At 35.7% G+C, this 20027-nt stretch overlaps 1 protein-coding gene across 1 annotated transcript in view; it reads right to left on the minus strand.

Annotated features, from left to right (window-relative positions):
* EFL1 (elongation factor like GTPase 1) overlaps window positions 1–20027 on the minus strand; it is a 59879-nt gene that overhangs the window by 19108 nt on the left and 20744 nt on the right. Inside the window, exon 16 of the mRNA XM_071754392.1 lies at window positions 1484–1615. Coding sequence (XP_071610493.1) covers window positions 1484–1615 — 132 coding nt within the window. The remainder of the gene's footprint in view (window positions 1–1483; window positions 1616–20027) is intronic.

Consider the following 20027-nt stretch of genomic DNA (forward strand, 5'->3'; position numbering starts at 1 on the left):
AAAATTGGGAATGTGAGAGCTTTTCAGTGAAACAAAACACAGCTGTCCCTAAAATCGAAGTGTTTATAAAAGAGTTGCCTTAAAGTTAATGGAGAATGAACAACCAGAGCAGACTCAAATTTTGCAGGTATGCATAAAAACCTCATGTCACAGCATTAATACAATTAAAAAACCTTATGATTCCTTTTTCTTATTTCACATATGAGGTGAAGAACACTGACAGGTTTCTAGGAATGCATCTTCATATTCAAAAGGAAGAGTGACATTAAACTTTTCATTCCCTTGGAGAATATTAAAAGAAATACGTTATCATACCAGTGTAATAGAAAAGTATCCTTGAAAACCAGGCACAAAAAAATCCCAGAAAAAGTGGAAAACACAGTGTTAGTTTACATGTCAACGCAGTTGAACAAATACTTTCAACCTTGTTTTCTGCATCCTCAGGGAAGTAATTTGTATTTATTTGAACTATTTTTCTAGAAAGGCAAATTCAACTTTGAGGAAGTCTGCTGTGGAAATTCAGGGCAGTCACATGAGACAATTTGCTAGAGCCCCCTCAAGACTCCATGCAGCTCACTGGCCAACTGACTGCTTGCAAGCTGAGCCTGCAGTGGTCAAATTTTGCTTCTCTTCCTGTTACTGCAATCAGTAGCAGACGTGCAGGAAACTTTTGCAGCTTCTGTCCCTCTAGCAGATTTGGTTCAAACCACAGACACCAGGAGGAAAAATAAAACAATGGTGTAAGAATGCTATAGCTTCAAATCTTCAAGGAAAAAAAAAAATTCTAGTTTTAATCTTAATACTCTGTTTTAATCTTAATACTACATTTTGTAGAACTAGTAATTTCCAATACTTTCAAAACTGCTTTAACAAGTGCAGGATGTACAATAAATTTTTATCTGCTATTCAGATGTGTGGGACAAATACCTGCTAAGCTGCCCAATCACTTTCTAAAAACATACAATCTTAATATTAGAGCATTTTGTATCTGAACAGAAAGCCAGTTATTTTGGTTCTACTAGCACTACAACAACAAATGGAAACTGGACTGAAATTCAAGTGTTGCCAGAGTTATCCCAGTTTCTAGTTGAAGGGGGGAGGGAATAATCAATTAGAAGCAGTACAGCAAATCTGTACCACAAGTTTAATGATGCTGCCTAAAATAATGTTAGCAGAAGTGAAAACCCCGAAATTATACTGGACTCCAAAGTAAAGGAACACTGAACCTTTAACATTACATTCTGTCTTACACCTGACAACAGAGAGTACAACAAGGTCTTCTGTATCTCCTTACCTACTGAGGTATGAGCCAGCCAGCTAGAAGTGACAAGGACAATAAAGTACAGTCCTCAAGGCAACATATGTATTCGTTTTATACTGGGGCAGCCTCTGACTCAGTGCATACATCACAAACTAGCCAAATCCCTAAAGATTTCTTTGCAACCCTATGTGCATTACTGCCCCCATTCTCCTTTCAACTTACTGGGGTGTTTGGGTTCAACAGCAACCCGCACAATCGGTGTGGCTTCAAAGTTGAGGGGTGTAAATGGTGGACAAGCTGGAGATGTTGAAAGTGTTGCAGACTTCAGCACAAAATCTTGCAGCCCTCCTATTCCTAACAGAAATTGGGAAAAGAAGCAGAACAATAAAATAACAACCACTGTCATATTAAATGAAATTAAAGACATGGTCATTAAGCTAAATTATTCTAATTACAAAAATCAGATTAAAAAATTTCCTTCCTTTACATATAAAGTATCTATTAAAATACTTCTGCATTTTCTGGGTTCTCAAGTCTCCTGTGTGACACTTGATACTCAGACTCATAGCTCCCGTTGCATTCCATCTGCATTTTCAAAAAGGCATGTTTATAACTCTGAAGAACAGAAAGGACATGAGGCCTTTTTTCCCTTCTAATATGTCCAATCCTATGTACAGCTCAGACTTATTTTTGTGGTGGTTTAACTTCAGAAAAATTGAGATTGCAAGAGCTCTCCAAAGGTCATCAGGTTCAACCTCCAGCTCAAAGCAGGGCTAACTTCAAAGTTACAAGACGTTGCTCAGGGCCTTGTCCAGTCAAGTTTTAAAAATCTTCAGAGATGGAGACTCCACAACCTCTGCTGGCAAGCTCCTCCAGTGCTTAACTACTCTTACTGTGAAGAATGCTTTTTTTTTTTTTCCCTGTCCCCCCACACCCACTTGGAACTCCCCTTTTCTGCAACTTGGATCTCATAAAATTTCATTTATCACATAGTAAGCTATTAATTCTAATATATTTTATAATACTTGCAAGCTGGAGAAAAATGAGCTTAAACTGTAGTGATAAGGTATAGAAAAAAACCAAATAGCTATAAATATGCAAAATAGCTGCTGTAGTCTTGGTTGGCTGGCACATTTAAGACAATTTGAAATTATTGCCTTCAAATTCCTAACCAACAGGACATTATTCATAACTTAGTCAGAGCTATAAAAACACTACTGTAAGTGGTTGAGTAATAAAGACAACAAACAAAGCTGATACTGATATATGCAGTCACTTTTCCTGATTCTCCCTCAATCATAACCAACAAGCATTACAGTACTTCTAACGGAGTATAAATCAAATGTACATGTAACTTATTACAAGAAAACTCAAACCTTTAGGTCATAATCTATACTTGCTCAAAAATTAAATTTGCATTTGTAGATTGCTGAATATATGTCCTCCTTCCTCCTCTTTCCCTTCTACACATCCAAGTAGTGATAAGCAGATAAAAGCCTAAGCCCAGCTCCCCATTATCACAGAAATACTTTTCCAGGTCATTTTTGGCTAAGTCATTTTTATTTGAGGTCAGAAACAAAGAGGGTCAGCTTCCACCCTATGAGATCATGGGGAGTTTATATTCTGAATATCCAGTCTGCTGGAGTTATCTGCAGAATGGCTGTTTCTACAGCTCTGAAGGCAGAATGTCTGGCCAGGAGCATATGCTAAAACCCTAAATGTCCCTATTTAAGAAAACCTGCCTCAAAATAACTGGAAGCAGAGCAACATTCAGCAGCTTTAAATGCAGGATAACAGATGCCACAAGGAAAATAGATCTGTATAAACTCTGTGTTGCACCTGACCTATGACCAGAGTATATTTCCTTTTTTCAGCTATTCAACATGTGGTTTGAATGAAAAGCAAATGCTGGATCATCATCACCACCAGGGACTGAGAAAAGGGATGGGTCCATTTTATTCTGATCTTCTCCAGCTGGTAAAAGGAAAATGATTTAGAGTGGGAGGTGAACAGCTTCTTTTCACAGTGTAATGTGAGCCAGAGAATCAAGTTACCCAACCTTATTTCAGATGGACTCACTCTTTTCATGACACGAGTTACTGTGCTCTTACTAGCAAAAGCACCCCTTAAAGCCCTCTACTCTTTGGCTTCACATTTTAAGGTGAAAGTACATGAATTATACTAGTGTCTGGCAACAATACACTAAAAAAACCAAACGTGTTAGTACTCGTGAAAATCTGTTAGGCTTACAACATGAGCATTTTACTTACTTCACTGTATGAGCCAGCACAAAGAAGTGTCCAGCTCTGATGAATCTATTTAATTTACAAATTCTTAATAACAAATGTTGGGGAAAAAAAACCCATAAAGATTAAAAATTGGACACTTTTTTGTGTAATATGATTACAAGAAAGTAACAGGTAATGTAAATTTGAATAATAGTAGCCACATCTATCATAACTAATTCCAATATGCCATATGTCATATCAGTGGAAGAATTCTACTGATTATGCTAATACATCAATCTTAAACTTATTTATTGCTCGTCCCACTACAATTTACACATACTACTTTCATCACCAATCCATATGTATGTTCTATCTCATATATGTGTATATTAATATGTTAATTACTTGAATAGACTTCAAAAAGCCACTCCAAAATTAAGCTTACAAATATGCCTCCAACTTTTAGATTATTTTTGGTCTGTTCAGCCTTTTAAAACAGACATCATTATGCCACACATATTTCACTTCACATTCCTTTTTGCCGTACAATAATTTTGAAAAAGAAAGGAACCAAAGTTAAGAGAAAAGTGCTTAGGCATGGAAGGTGAGACAAACAACTGTTGCTTTGATTTAAGATAGCTTAAAAATCGGAATACTTAAAAGTATTGCAAGTATTTTTGAATAGCCATTCCTCAAAGAACACCCAAGCCTACTAAGGATGCAGTCTGCCACACAAACATTCACACCAGAGAAGGTGAAGTTAAAAATGTCTACAGGTATTTTTAAATGTGTTACCTTCATCAGGAAACTGCTTCTTTTTAGAAACCTAATTTCTGTACAAAACAAAATGCTGAATTCTCACTCTACAGGGGAGTCTGTAAACCTTTACAAAGGTCCTTCTTTTGTTCAGTCCTTTCAGTTACTTGCCCTAGAAGATAAGAATACTAAATCACGTATATCCTTACTTTTATCACCAGTGTTTGTACCACATGGTAGAACCTAATTGGTAAAATTAGGTAAGAACATTGTGACTGAAATTTTCAAAAGGAATAAGAGATTTAAGACAGGTCTCCATTTATTTTTCACTTCTGTGTCTTCCTAGTAACCAGTACACCTTAGACACTAATTTTGCAGCTTTTAAAGATAAAGTACACTCTTCCATCTGAATTCAGCTGTAAAGATCTGAACACATAATAGATCAATTGCAAGATATATGTAATTAGTTTCCTTTGATGTGGAAAGATTTAGCATTTAATGTCCTTCCGAGATGCAAAAAATGAAGCAGGCAGCACCACTATACATAACTTTTTCAATCAGATAAGGAAATAATTTAGTTTGCGGTGTGAAAATCAAACAAAGAAAGCTGTTTAAATTTTAACTCCTGCCACATTGTTATTAGCCTTAGCACATCAGTTCAGTGGATCTTCAACTTCTCTCCCTGGTGATATCACCCCTGAAGAATCCTTAGCTGCTTTAGATTGGCAACATCTCAAGGTCTGGACTAACATCATAGGAACGAAGTAAAGCACAAAAGCTAAAACATGGTTCCTCCCAGTAAGATTCTGTCTCCACTGAAATAAATAATTTCTTAATGCCTTTACTTAGAAAGATTAATACTTTATCATATGCAAAGAATAGTAGTTTAAATGCTCCATGCACTATGGAAGAAAGGCCATGAAAATTCAGTGGTAATTCATGTAAAAAGAAGCATGATGCAAACTTTTGTAAATCTACACAATCTGAAATGTTAAAATGAGAGTGTGCCTTTTGCTTCAAAGGGAGCATACAGAGTAAGCTCCCTTAAAGAGGTAATAAAATTACCTCTTTAATTATCTTCGGGAAATAAAATAAATACTTTTTTTTTCTCCCTAGGGAGAGAGATTTTAAAATAAATATTTTCAAAGTAGCTTTAAAAAACATGTACAAGAAAATAAACTCATAAACCCACCTTAAAAATATGATTGGCTCTCAGATGCTTCTCTTTAAAGTAAACGGTATACAAACCAAATAAACACAAAAGCAAAATGTATTTGCCAAATTACATGAAAATTAGAAAAAATTAATGAAAATACCTCCACATCAATCATCATTCTCCTTTAAATCTATCCTTTTCCTAATATCTAGGATAAACCCAGATAACATTATACCAGTAGCACAGTTACCTATTAGCATGACTAGTACTGGTTCACTGTTTCCATGTATGCTGCAGCCATCAGCCCTTATCTATTACTATCCCAAATTAAAAACAAACAAACAAACCAAAACAAAATACCAATCAACCAAAACAAAACAAAACAAACAAACCAACAACAAAAAAAAAAAAAACCCAAAAAAAAAAAAAAAAAAAAAAAAGTGGAGGGATTTTCCAAGGGGAAATTGGCTTTTGGTAGGAATAAACTTGGTTGCAATACCATGCCTTTTACATTTGAGAAATCTTAAAACGTTTTCTAAATTATTGGGATTAAATTCTGGTAACTGTGGGGACTGTGGACAAGCAGCTACTATGGCTTAAGAATACCTTCTATTATACATTTATCACCTCAGATTTTAAGCAGTTTCTCTTGAGCCTCATGGGGACTGCACAGAGACATCTGAGGGCAGAACTTGACCTTTGTATATTAGAAACTGTTTCTGGAAAGGAAGGGAATGTAAATCAAGACACAGACAACATTCTAGCTGAGATTTCATCAACTTTTTTTCCATAATATAGACCACATGTTAGCACTGATAGCTGGTGAGCCTCCTCTCTAATAGTGCATTTCCCCATCACTTGTTCTTACTTGCTTCTATGGAAAGTGAAATTACTTGTACAGAAAGCAGAATACTGTGAAGTATCTGCATTATTTAAGCTGTCCTCAGGACTTTCCACTAATTTTACAGAAAAAGTTAATTCAACATTTTCTTTTTTATTTATGCTCCTCTTTCCCAATGTGTTTTTTGCAGGCTTTTTTTGTTTGGTTGGTTGGTTTGGGTTTTTTTGTTGTTTTTTGCTGTTGTTGTTTGGGTTTTTTGAGCTAAAGCTCTCTGTATCATCAGTACTCAGTAGACTGTAGAAGCCTCTGTCCCAGTTTCTTAATGGGTTTTAAGGAAACAAGCTCTACCTAATATGTGCTAGAGATTAACATGCAGAAACATGTATTCAGTTCCTCAATATAAAGGTGTAAAAAGTAATTCTTTTATTGTAGAACTCTAATTGTAGGTTCACAGCAGTCTGAGGGCAAATTGAGCATAATTTTCTTTTTAGGTGAGAATATACTCAACCATATCATTAATACTGTTATAACAAAATTCCCTCCCCCCAAGAGGCACAACCATGGGACAGGACATTAAATGCAATAAGCAGCTTTTGACACAAGCACCTCCATACTTTATGACTGAATCATCACGTAGCAAAAGATAAAGTTCTAGAGCACCTCATTGAGGTGTCTGAAGGAAAAGACTAATAGTTAAAGAACAGACTTGTTGGCTTTTAGAAGAAATGCAGGGAAAGGAATAATGTGACCTAATAGCATGTTCCACTAAAATCTCTTATTGCAAAACTATTGTTTCAAAGAGGACTGCAGACAAATATAATGAGTAAACAAGCATCATTTATCTTCTGCAGAGATTCAGTGGAAAAAAACCCCACCTGATATTTGATTAAGTACTTCCTTACATTTCCTAATTGTTGTCTGAGTTGACAACCTTCCTATAATTTTCTCAGACTAGAAACAATTTCAAAGAAATTATAAAAAAACCCTTCACATTAAACAGTAACATCTTTAAAATTATTAAGACCTATCTGCACCCAGTCTTTGTGAAAAAGCAGACACCAAAGCTGAGTGAGGAATTTGCTTGCCAAAAGACAAATTTACTTTATAATAAACATAATTAAACCAAAATAAGTTAACATTCCAAATCTGACTTCTGGGTTTACAAATAGGTGTAGTCAAAATGAAATATTGATTCCCTTAAGTAGTTTAATGAGACAAATAAATACCGAAGATAAAAGTATTTCAGATAATGGTATTTTTTTATGTTACAAAGTTATTGCATTTGTCATGCCATACTAATTTTTGGAACTCAAAACTGAAGAAAATTATCCTGATTTGTAAATAGTTATGGTTAAACTTAACTTTAGCCAAGAAACTTAGGAAGTTCATGCTTAGATTTGTAATGTGCCCCCACTCCTCCTTATGTATTATGAAATCAGCACAATTGTAGCTCCATCCAAAAAAAAAAAACAATTAAAAAATAAAGTTTTGTTCCAATTTAATTGACTTTTTACTTTTTAATTGTAAAATGCTCCTGATAAAAGCACTACATGGCACGTTTTGTGTTTTTATAAAAATGTTAGTAGTCTGACCAGCAGTATACATGTAACACACCTTGCCTGAGCCCACACATTGTAATTCCTTCCCATACACGAGCTCAACTTGACATTACTTGAAAGCAGTGTTACAGAACAACTGTAAATACATGGACAGATCTTTGTACAATGGGACACATGGGCACTGCAACTCACTTAATTTAGCCCTACACATCAAATCAATACTTGCATTACAGCAAATGGAAAGCATTTAGTACCATACAAAATTCACGAACGGTTTCAGAAACATAAACCATATTTCAGGTTTATAATTACTCTGAATAAGTGATTTTAATTTGACCTGACAGCAACACATCTGAACTTGATTTTTTTTTTTTTTTGCAAATGACTACCCCAGCTTCAGAGGAAGTTCAGCATGGTTGTTGTCCTAAATAAATGGAATTTTTTAGAAGCAGTTGTTTCAGCAAAAGTTCTTTGAAATGTTGATTTGTTGGGGGGGTTTATTAGCAGCAGTAAATGTGCTTTTGTAAATAAATCCATGAAACCAAGTATTGTACTGGAAAACATTAGGTGAATTCATATGGAACATCCTATACAAGGGGAAAAAATTGCCCAGTAATCCTCTCCAAAGAGAACTCATATTTTGGGGGCAATGAAACTCTGCAAGACTTAAGGTGTAATGTTGACATGAAAAAATGGCAACCAAACCCAAGAAAATATCAAAGTGCTTCATAGAATCATTTAGTTAGGCTTAATGTAATACCTAATGAAACCTGAAAAAGCTACAACTCTGAGCACAATAGCAAACTAAATTCTTCTAATTTCTTGACCAATTACTTCTCATAACAAAGCAAAATAAGTAATTCCAGCTAACAGGTCAATAACATCAAATAATTTCTTAATAAATGACACTAGCAAATCGGGCAGTTTAACAGAGAACTGATGATTAAAATGTCATTTTAGGTATTAAGTTTTAGTAATATGTGCTGAAAATGGGCAGACTTCATGTATACACCCTTTTCTTAAATTGAAGATTATAAAATATAAATAACATCTGTTAAGTCCCAGAATCAATTATAAGTGGTGTTAAAATTAATGAGGCCTTCAGGCACTGATCTTGCAAGGAATTAATTTTAATCTGAAAAAGTCCTGAGTTTTTGTTGTGTTTGCCTAGAAAAAGCTACATGAACATATTGCTACAAGTTCTGCATTTCCTAGGTACATGGGGAATTTCAAATCTACTACCAGAAGTGCTAATTGCAAAAGACAATGGTAGTTTAAAAGCTCATTAAATTTTGTCCATCCTTGTTCTAATTTTAGAATTTATGTGTAGAATCCAAATGTACTTGATTTCCATTTTGTTAGTTAAAACAAGAACATGAGGCCTTTATCATTCAGTACATCAGGTAACTGCAAAGACACTCATCAGTCACATGGGTATTTCAGACATCACAGGTAGCAGCACACCAGTTACCAAATGTGTACAAAATCCTGTGGAAAACACCCTACTGAGCCACTGACCATTTATCCTGTTAACTTGTAAGACAGGCAAGTAACTAATTAAAAATCAGTTTTCCAAGATCTGACCCAATGCCTAATGCTCTCCACTCAAGGCAGCCCCCAGCCCCCATTACATCTTCCCATAAGTGATTTGTGCTTGCTTATTTTGCCTTGGGAAATATGGCTTGAAGTGTTCCCAAGTACCATGAATAATGGATCATTTCAGTCTGTATTATGCAAAAGTTGACGTGTATTTTAAATACGGTATTTTCATGAAAAATAAAGAATAACAAAATTTGACTTCAAGCTAAAGGAAACTTTTAAACAGCTTATCTATGGTTACAAGCAATAATATTTTTGGAATAACTAATTAGAAGAAAGACTAACAAAAGACAGCACCTTTCCAGTTCCTGGAATAAGGACTGACATAATGGGTGTACAAACAAATGTCATGAAAAGGCACAGGGAATGCCTTAAGTATACTTGTTATATCAGCAGTCTAGGAAGCTACTGATAATGAGTTATTTATCATACACTACAATTTAATAGCAACATAAATTCCAAGCTAGAGAGAAAAGGTATTCAAATGAAAAAATAAAGGAGACTTGAAGCTTTAACAACTCTGTATCTGGAAAACCCTTAGTATTTAATTTCCTTTACAAGAGAAGTAACACCAGTCACTGAGTGCTTTGTTTGCATTAGAGGATAAAAGAAAAAGAGACACCACATCCATAGGCAGCCTAAGAGCACCATCCAGCTAGGATGGTCTAGAAGCCACCCAAAAGAGCAAGCTTGCCCCCAATTCTGGCTTCCCAGCAGCAGCATTAGCAATTGTCAGGCTCTGGGGGAGCCTCTTTAAACAGAGTAAAACTAACCTAAGAAAAGAGCAATTTTCCTTCTCACCCAATTTTCACTCCCTCCACCAAGAAAGCAATAACACATTTCTAAGAGACACCACTTGTGCTATATTGTCCAAGAAAAAGTAAATCAACCAACTAAGCACAGTGCAACCTCCATGGCATGACAAAACCAACCAGAAATATAGGTTTAATGATCATTATCTTACAAAAATGAGAGCGCCTTTTTTCCCCACCAATCCATATAGAAAGTGAAGCTAACACCTCATGGTCTCAAAAACAAGTTTAATTGTCTCCATGCCCCACTGCTGCTCTCTCAGAAACCGGATCAGTCTGGCTAACATTTTGCTGACTAAACAGCAGATTCCACAGATGCAGCAGAATCATGAATCATCCACAAGCAGTAACTGGGCTGCTGCTTCAAGACAAAGCAAAACCTTAATACACAATGTCAGCTGCTTTTCTGAACTAAAGAAATGTGGCCATTTGCTACTGCTAGGTACCAGCTTTAAATGCTTTGAAAGAGTTCTGAGTAGATGAACGTTTTCTACTAGAAATTAAAAGCATTTCTTCAAAAAATGACTGATAACTTATTTCTGGTTAAGAAACAACGCTCCCAACACAGTATGTCATACTTCCTGATGGGCTTACGTACACAAAAGAATCTGTTAAAAAAGAAGTATGTTTTGAGTCTCATTTCCAAAGTAAACCCAACTTCTGTAATCACACAGTTTCCCTTTAACAACTCCTAAACACATTGTCAACTTCCACTAAGTTTACCAGGCAGAGAGGGGAGAGGGTTCAGATGTAATTAAGTTTCCACAAGTTATGTAAAATCAATGGCTAAATCCTGAAGGGAGACCAAAATTGGTGAGCTCACTGAAGAAAGGGCAGGCAAAACACGATCATTATGAATCCCACTTGGAAGCATCTGCCTGGTGACCAGCATGCACATCCTGGCTGGCCAACTGGGACATGCAAAACTGCAGGATAGGCATAGCTGAGGGGGAAGCTGAGGATTTTAAGGACACCAGTCCACAGGAATCCAAATTTTTTTAGTAACATTGCTCAGAGAACTCGCTCTTTGAACATGTCACAAAACAATCTTTTGTGGAAAAGTTCTGAAAAATGTAACCCTCAGGATGCCATACATTTTAGGTCCCATTTTGAAAGCTTCTCAACACACAGCTCTTTGCATCACTGAACTCTGTAGACTGTCCTTAGAATTCATCACATGAGCTTTCAACTTCCCTGTCTTCAACAGCTCCAGCAGAATAAAAAGGAGGGAAACAGTCTGAGCATCTTTGCTGATGTGCAAGTACAGAAACTGATGTAACTACAAGAACTGCCAGCAGGTTTGCATTCTCATTTAGACTGATGAGTTTGCAGTCATGCAATTAACACTGGTAGACCCAATACTTTAATAATGCATAAAGCATGACTTTTATAAAACTTAATGTATCACACTTGGAAAATAGCAAGTATTTTAATGAATATTTGTTGCTCCATAGTATATTTTAGAAATCCAATCAGTCACTGGAACAGACTTCTATCAAAGTTGGCAATGACAATATTCAGCCCATGAATTTTAAAATGACAGTAACAGATAAACTGAATTATCCCCCATACATTAACTTAACTGTATAACATACACATTTTGAGTGTGGCTTTTCTAACTTCCAGCCAGCACATTATCTTGGCTTATGTCTGTTTATATTCAAGTGCACAACAGTGTGCTTAAACCAACACCAAATATCTTTGAAAAACCTACCCACTTCAATTTCATTAAAATGACAGAAACCTCCCCAGCCTGTAAGGAAAAACTTTCACCCATGTCTCAGCTGGAGTCCTTAAATTCATTGCCATTTTCCTATTGCATTCTCATGTTTTCACACAAACAGGCCCAGAAACAAAGATGGCAATATACAAGGCTCACTATTAAACCAGGTGAATTATCTACCATAACATGCCTGCACAAAGAATGTTACTGAATGAAAAACCCCACAAAACCACTTGTGAGAGTCCATGACAGTTATGACAGTAGAATAGCACTGGAAAATGGAGCCTCTCATTTTTTAAAATCCCTGGCTTGAATTTTGCCCAAATACATAATAGACCTCACTAGAGATAATTAGGTAGATGGGAACAAGAAAGGTTAGAAAAGAGCCATATTTCCTTGTATTCTTAATTAGATGCAAAAAGGTACCTAAATTCCATTCCCCACATCAATGACAAGATTTCAAAATGCCATCAAGTAAAGTCAGAAGCTGTTCTGCATCTTAAGACAAAAAAACTCTGTGATAACAGTTCCTCAAACATTAACCTTATCTACCTATATCTACAATTGTACAATTCTTTATAAGTAACAAATTCTTAAAAATTAAGATCCTGAAACCTCTAAGGTGACATTAGAAGTTCGACCTATGCTTGCTAGTTTCAATTCATACAGTTTTGATAATTACATTGGAATAGGTATTACCATGTATAAATGTAGTTGAAACTCAGGTTGCTTGGCTTGCAACTTCTGCAGAAAAGAATTTCTAGTAAATATCAGCTTTTCCAATTATTTCCTAAATTATAAACCACCACAAACAACCTGAGCTTTGAGCCTAAACTATCCAGTGCTGCCCCTTTAACACTGTTGTTTAGCAGTGCTCCACAGTTTGACATCAGTTGATGCTCCTAAATATAGCCCTGCCTTAACTCCCCCCCACAGTTCACAAGCCAGACAAAGCCAACTTCATGACTCACAGCCTGATACAGGCCAAACAACCCTCACAACACTTTTGCAATTTAATGTGAAGCATGAAACAACATCCTCAAAATCTTGGGAAAAAAATTTAGAAAATAACTGAGTAAACCCAGCCTTTATTAATAAGCTCTCCACTTTGTAGCCTTCCCATTTGTTACACAAAATTTCAATTCTCTGCAACTCAGCTGATGTTCAGTGGGGTTGTGTGCAGAGTTAATCTCAAGCTGCTCTTCCTCACTCATAGTCTTGTGCCCTCACTGCAACCCTTTCCTTGCTTTTTCTGTACTTGAAGAACCTTTAGTAACAACTGACAATGGAAGCAGAAAAGAACTACACAAAGTATCAAAAGGCTTTTGTGGCTCTTCACATGTACAAGTAGAGGCATTTCACAACCACAAACGATATTTATTGCAAGAATACTCTACACTGTAGGCATTAGGTCTATCACACAGCGAGACAACCACTTGTTCACACATGGGTACAAAAGTGTGCATCGTGCTCCTCTCCCTGTTCCACAAATGTTACACAGGAGGCTTGGCTAAGATCATGAAATGCTCCAGCAGGAATTTAAAAAACAATCAAATAAATTGCCCTCATGGATTAGTGGTTTATATTGCATTAACAATGCCAGTTGGAAGAGTTTTTGAATTTGCTTAAGTTGTGGTTAACTAAAATACTCTCATAATAGTCTTAATTTATTGACATGGGATAACATGAAAACAGGAGGTTAACACCAGTATTTGGGGTGAGGAGCTTAGGGGAAAAAGGGCAGATTTCAAAGCCATGTTAACACTCCAGAAACAGCTGAGGGTTGGCCTGCCTTATTTCTACAGCCTGCCTATTATTCTGTGCAGAAGGCAATTAATTTAACCATGAAAGTTAAAGGACATTTAGAGAGAATTTTCTCATATCTTTTTGCAGCTAAAACAGATTTTCTCAGAACAAAGGAAGTATCAAAACAAAAAACACAAAAAACAAACCAAACAAAAAAAAACCAACAAAAAACCCCAAACAAAACAAAACAAAAAAAAACCCAAAACCCACAAACCCCCCCCCAAGCCCACAAGGTAATTAAAAATAAGAAAATAAAAAAGGTATTTTCATGACAGTGGCTTTGGGTTTTACCAGTACGTTATTTCCAAGCTGAGCTAATAAGCAGGTACCACACCGACTGCAGATTTTTAGCTTTCAGAATACTCCACAAAATTAATTTAATTAAGAGTCAAAACATTTGTAGATTTTCTGCATGATCAAATTCACATTAAAAACTATAATCCCACCAAGTTTTCACTACACTGACAGTGATGTGAATCCATGTGAGAACTTTACCACAAACTGAAATAGCTACACATTTTTGTGTTGTATAAAAAACAATGCCCTCTGGCTTCACATTAAATGGGAATAAGAAAACAGTTCAAATGATAAAATAAGTTACCTGGGTTCCTATTTTAATTTCTAGTACAGAAACAGATCAAGAATTAAATTACAACCCTCTAACTACCCTAAGTTGTCAAGGAATAATTATCATAATTCAGGTACTTTGAATATTAAGCTGTTTTGATATTCAATTTACAATATAATCCTATTCAGACAGTTGTGCATATGTCATGAGAAATGGAAACTCAGTGGCAAAAAAAGAAAGCAACCAATTTTTGTCTTCGGAACTGTTTGGTTCACAGCATATTTGTTTAAAGTATAAAGATGAGAGTCTTATTCATGAACTGAAGCCATGTAAAGAAGTTTAAATTTTGCACGACCCTGTAAAAGATATTATAGACAAACAGAGAACATTACATATTTAAGAGAATTATAAATTTTCTCTTACAAAAAACCAAATACACCACGAACAACTTCTGATGTAATGAAGCTGAAGAAGTTAGGAGAAATTACTCAGAAGTCAAGAGCTGTGCAAAAATAATATCTAACCAGACTGAACCAACAAACCTGGTTACAAAACCTACTTTTGTCCACTACTCATTCACTGCCTTCAAGAGGCCACAGAGAGGATAAGATTTTCAGACAAACTGATTTCTAGATTCAAGTTTCTTCTCCCCCCTTCAAGTTACACAGGGCATATTTCAAAACAGATAAACATCCAAAATTGAAAGGTCTGTATCACTGGTATGATTACCTGGGCAGGCAGTTTGCATTATTTAAGGATATGTTATGAAAAGCACATTGTTCTGATTGAGGCTGTAAATCCATGTAAAGGATTAAGTCCTGTGTATGAAGGCAAGAGAGAAGCTATGGTAGGAGCACCGTAGCATGAGATTGTTTTCTCTAAGTAACACTGCAAAACTTAAAATCCTTTAACAACAAAACTCTACTGGCAATTGAACACATTCCTAAACAGATTTGATTCATGATGCCTTTTTTTTAAGTCTGACTTGCTATACATGAATTTATATATCATAAGGCATGTACTTTCAAACTCATTTGTGCTTACAGCAGTTGGTTTGTATCATCCTGAAATAACACTGCGTGTTCTCAGTTTGAATTCTAGAGGACCCACTGCCACATTAAAGAGAGGAAAAGTTCTTTTAAAACAGCTTTCTGAAAATTTGGGTTCTACATGAAACTAGTTCTGCAAAGGGAATTCTCCGGTGTGTTTCATTCAAAACCATTTTGCAGAGTTATAAAAGGTTCAATTAAGCAGCCTAAATGCAGAACCTTGTTACATCAACTGATTTACATCTTTGTTGCAAACTGAACATTAAACACTAACTCCTCACATTAGGCATGCTTGATCAATCTCAGCCATTTACTCTGGTGCCCCAGTTTCCAAGTTCACCCCAGCACTGATGGTTCCCACTTCTTCATACAGTGAGTGTATTTCCTAGGAGCATGAGCAGGTAGGATATTCCTAGAAATGGAGTTCTGACAACTTTGAGTACAAAACTGAAGCAACTTTGGTTCCTCCATCACAAATCCTTACTTAGTAATGAATGCTAAAGTCTCTTTTGAGATTTTTATCTAATCAAGTTAGATGGTTCCTGTTGGAACCACATGGTAAGAAAGGAGGGCACATGATTATACTGTGAAGTGCCTCCTACTAAACAATATTGAAAGAGAAGTCCAGTTTAAAAAAATACAAACCACCAAACACAAAAGAATGTTCCAAGTTATTTTTACAAGCAGATTGAGGAAGGTTAGAGTTTTCAGCTCTTCCAATGAAAATGTGAGGTAACTTCCCAAAGTCGTCAGTGATGTATCTCACTATGATGGAAAAAATCCCAAATGCAACATTAGGATGTGAGCTCAGCCAATCGTTTCAAAACTACACCTTGAGACTTCTATTTCCATTTTACATTGGTGATACTAATGACTTTAACACTCTTGTTCTCTAACAGTATTAGAAAGATTAAAGAGGTTCATTAGCCAAGTAATAAATATGGCTATTTCTGTAGATAATTGTTCTCTCTATATTTATACATGGACATATTCAGTTTCACAGAGACTAAAAATAATACATTTATGTTGACTAAAGGAAGTAACTGTGAAATACTGGGGAAAATCCCTAACTTCTCATTTTAAAGAGACTTAAAATGTCATATCCAACCAATTACTCAGAAGATTTGGAAATTCTGGTGATAAGCCACTAGAATCTGGGACCTAAAGCCATAAATGGTTTGCTAGTGAAAGTCTTGAGTCATCTGCCCAGAGGCAATGACTACAGAAACCAATCCTCCAGCCCTACAGGAGGAAAAGGAGTCAGCCTCCTCCTGGCCCTAATTCTTCTCAGTTTATCTTCGTATAATAATGGGTATCTATTAAGCAGTGCCCAGACCAAAAATCAATTATTTCTGAAGTGATCACAAGGAAGATAAACAGAGATGACTGCCTGCACCTCAAACCCTCTTCCATGCTTATTTCCATTGAGAAGTTGAAGAGCATGTGCCTGCTGCTGTGCTGTGAGTTTCTTCAAGCAGCAATGGTATGAAATTGTCTTGATTCCTGAGTCCCAGTGCTGCCCACAGGCTGCGTGTAACCAGCAACAATGAACACTGACAAGTCCAGGCAGTTTTCCATCTGGTACTATTTGGGAAACCTCAAGCATCAGCAAGTATCTGTCTGCATAGAAACACCAAAGAATCAGGAGTACTTGGCCTCACATTTGGAAGATTTTTGAGAAATGTAGTTTTCATTTAAGCAAAAGCTCAGATTTTACAGATTCTAATAGCTATAAATTCCTTTAGAAGGGATACAGAATATTTCTCTCCTTTCATCAAAGCTTAATCATTTGAAATTTTTTATGTAATCCAAAGGTGGTCAAGGGCAAACTTAGAGGCATTTCTTGGTAGATGAATGTTCTAGTTTAAATACCCTATTAGAGTTCAATTTTTAAATATGATAAAAAAACCTTATATTCCAGTGGCAAGACTAAACACATTTTTAAGATTTCATAATAAACTCCAGAAAATTACAGCAGAGAACATTCCCAAGCACTCGAGAATTTAGAAGTGGTTTTCTTCAGAAAGAAGAAAATTTTTTATTTCCTTTTATAGTCTTAAGAAGCTACAGCCAGAAAAAAACAGAAAAAATACAACTACTCAGAAAGCAATTTAAATTCTTCAATATAAATTAAAAACCATTCAATCTTAAAAGGCTTTATAAAGAAACTATTAAACTATTCAAAGTATTTTTCAAAAAAAATCTTAGCTGGGCCAATAAAGACAAATCTGTGCTATATCTCTGACCTAAGACACACCATATATTTTTCTCTCCAATGATATGTTGATATTGATCTGAAAATAATGTAATGAACCACTTTTTTTTTTTTTCAATAATTTTTTTTTCAATAAATTTTTTTCAATAAAATTTAGCAAGTCAAGTCCCCTGAAACGGAGTCAAAAATCAAACAGAAAATTGTAATACAAAGGCAACTTCTCAGATGATCAGCAAAATAAACTTCTATTTCATTTGACATTAGCTCTTTAGATGTGCATGAGTTACATTACACTGTGGGTTAAGCAACACAAATCACTCAATCTCCTTGTGGGAATCACAATGAGCAATAACTGCAAATAACTGCAAAGGGACCAAGTCCACTACAGCAACAATAGAGTTAAAAAAATGGTTTCATCTTCCAAAACTGAAAGATGCCAAACAGCAAATTAACTGATATGTCTTTAGCTCAAAGAAGCAATTTAAACATTTTTAATTTTTTTCTACAATTTAGCCACTCATAAAACATTCACTGGATAGGAAATCAATATATATATAATGATGTCAGGTAACCTCAACTGTTTACAGCAAGAAAATGTCATTCAGTGACAAAACCCAATCGATTATATACCCTTCCTGAATAGTGATGGATTACCATGAACTAGCTAAGGTTTTTTATTTGGGTTATTAGCAGATGACAATAAAAATTGTCAGCATTGGAAGACTGAAGAGAAAGGGTTGAGTTTTCTTTGTTTCATCACTATTTTGGCTAATTTCAGTAATATTCTTGAGAAAGACTGCCCTCCTGTGTTCACTGCTCAGAGCATGCAGAGATGAGACAGGCCATGCAGCTGGAATCACTTCAGGCTGGCGATTTAATTTTTAAATTTTTTTTTAAATAATCACATTACTGATTCAGAGAGTGAAATTAGCCCACCAAATGTTTGCACAGAAATAAAAGGCTGGTGCAACAGCAGGACTGTTCCTGGGGCTCTCACAGAAGGTGGTAATGCTTGCTAGTTGGCATCAGTCCTAGAAAGCCATTCTGGGCCTTTGAAATGGCATCACTGCTTGCAGCTGCTCTCTGCACTTAACAGAGGCTGCTTATTAAAAGCTCCTAAATTGTTCGATGAGGTTCTAAAGGAATAAAATGCTTGTTAGACACCTTGTAATGAGGTTAGCTGCACTACTTGATACCAGCTCGTCAAGCTAACTACAGCTGCATGGCACCTACCTTCAGAAAGGTACAAAAAAGCTGGTGAGTATTTCCTGTCCCATTTTGTTTACATGTCAAGAATCCTGTAAGTGCTTTGTAAATAATTAAAACATGAAAAAACATCTAGAGATGGGAAAACCAAGGTACACAGCAGCCTGACACTCAGGAAGTCAGTCTGTAATGAGCTGGCAAGAGGAGTGACTTACAGATTCCTGCATTTAAATATGGCATTTGGTAACTTAAAGAAAAAAATACTCTTATTTGGTAGAATACTTGATATTCACATAGCTCTTAAATGCAGCATTTAAAACCATCCAGGAAATCTTCTAGCCCCCTCTGAGAATTGTATTAGAGCACTACAGATCTAATGGTAAGGGAAAAGCTTTGCTTTTAACAGTATTCAACAAAACACAAAAAGCACTTTAAAAGTCATATAGGCAGCACTGCAAAAAATCTGGGGTTTATATGCTAGCAAACCAAGTCTATTGGCGTGGTACTTGTGGATAAAAAGCAGAATACATGTCAGTTTTAAGATGCATGTTATTCTGAACTCGTGTGCACAAGCATAAGAGCACATGCACAACATGCCTTGAGATCACTTTTATTCCAAGTAACAAAAATGTATCACTTCATAATCCCTCACTTATTCAGAAAAACATGTAATTGAGCCAAGTTTAGAAAAAGCCCACAACATTATTCATTTATACAAGTACCTAAACATACATGCTTGTACTTACACAAGAGCCTAAACTAGTGTGTTCAGAAACAAGTTTTTTACATTAGTGTTTGCTTAAATTACTTTAAAATAAGAATCAATGCACAGCACAGGAATCTTAGACCCTTAAAATCTGTGCATGATATCATCACAAAAACACACTACCTCTTTTTGCCTATTTAAAGTACATCTTTACACTGCCTCCAACCACTGTTTTAGTTACTAAAATCTCCTTTTTTTCTTACAGAACAAGAGTCATTTGCCTTCAATTACAGGAAAGCAACAAGAAAAATAACAAAAAGGGGGTGGGGGAGTGGGAGCTGTTATGTGCATCTGGAGGGCATGCACTTACTCAGTCTTTATGCATGAGCCTAAATTACTTTTTCCTTATTTATTGCCTTCTAATTTTTCCTTTTTCACTTTGAGGATCACCCACTAAATTCTTATCTTCAACTACAAAAACATCAGAATGAGTGTTACAAAATGATGCTTTTCCTGTGCTTGTTATTTCCTTTTCCTGTTTT

Source organism: Heliangelus exortis, chromosome 11, assembly GCF_036169615.1.
Source record: "Heliangelus exortis chromosome 11, bHelExo1.hap1, whole genome shotgun sequence".
Classification (NCBI taxonomy): domain Eukaryota; kingdom Metazoa; phylum Chordata; class Aves; order Apodiformes; family Trochilidae; genus Heliangelus; species Heliangelus exortis.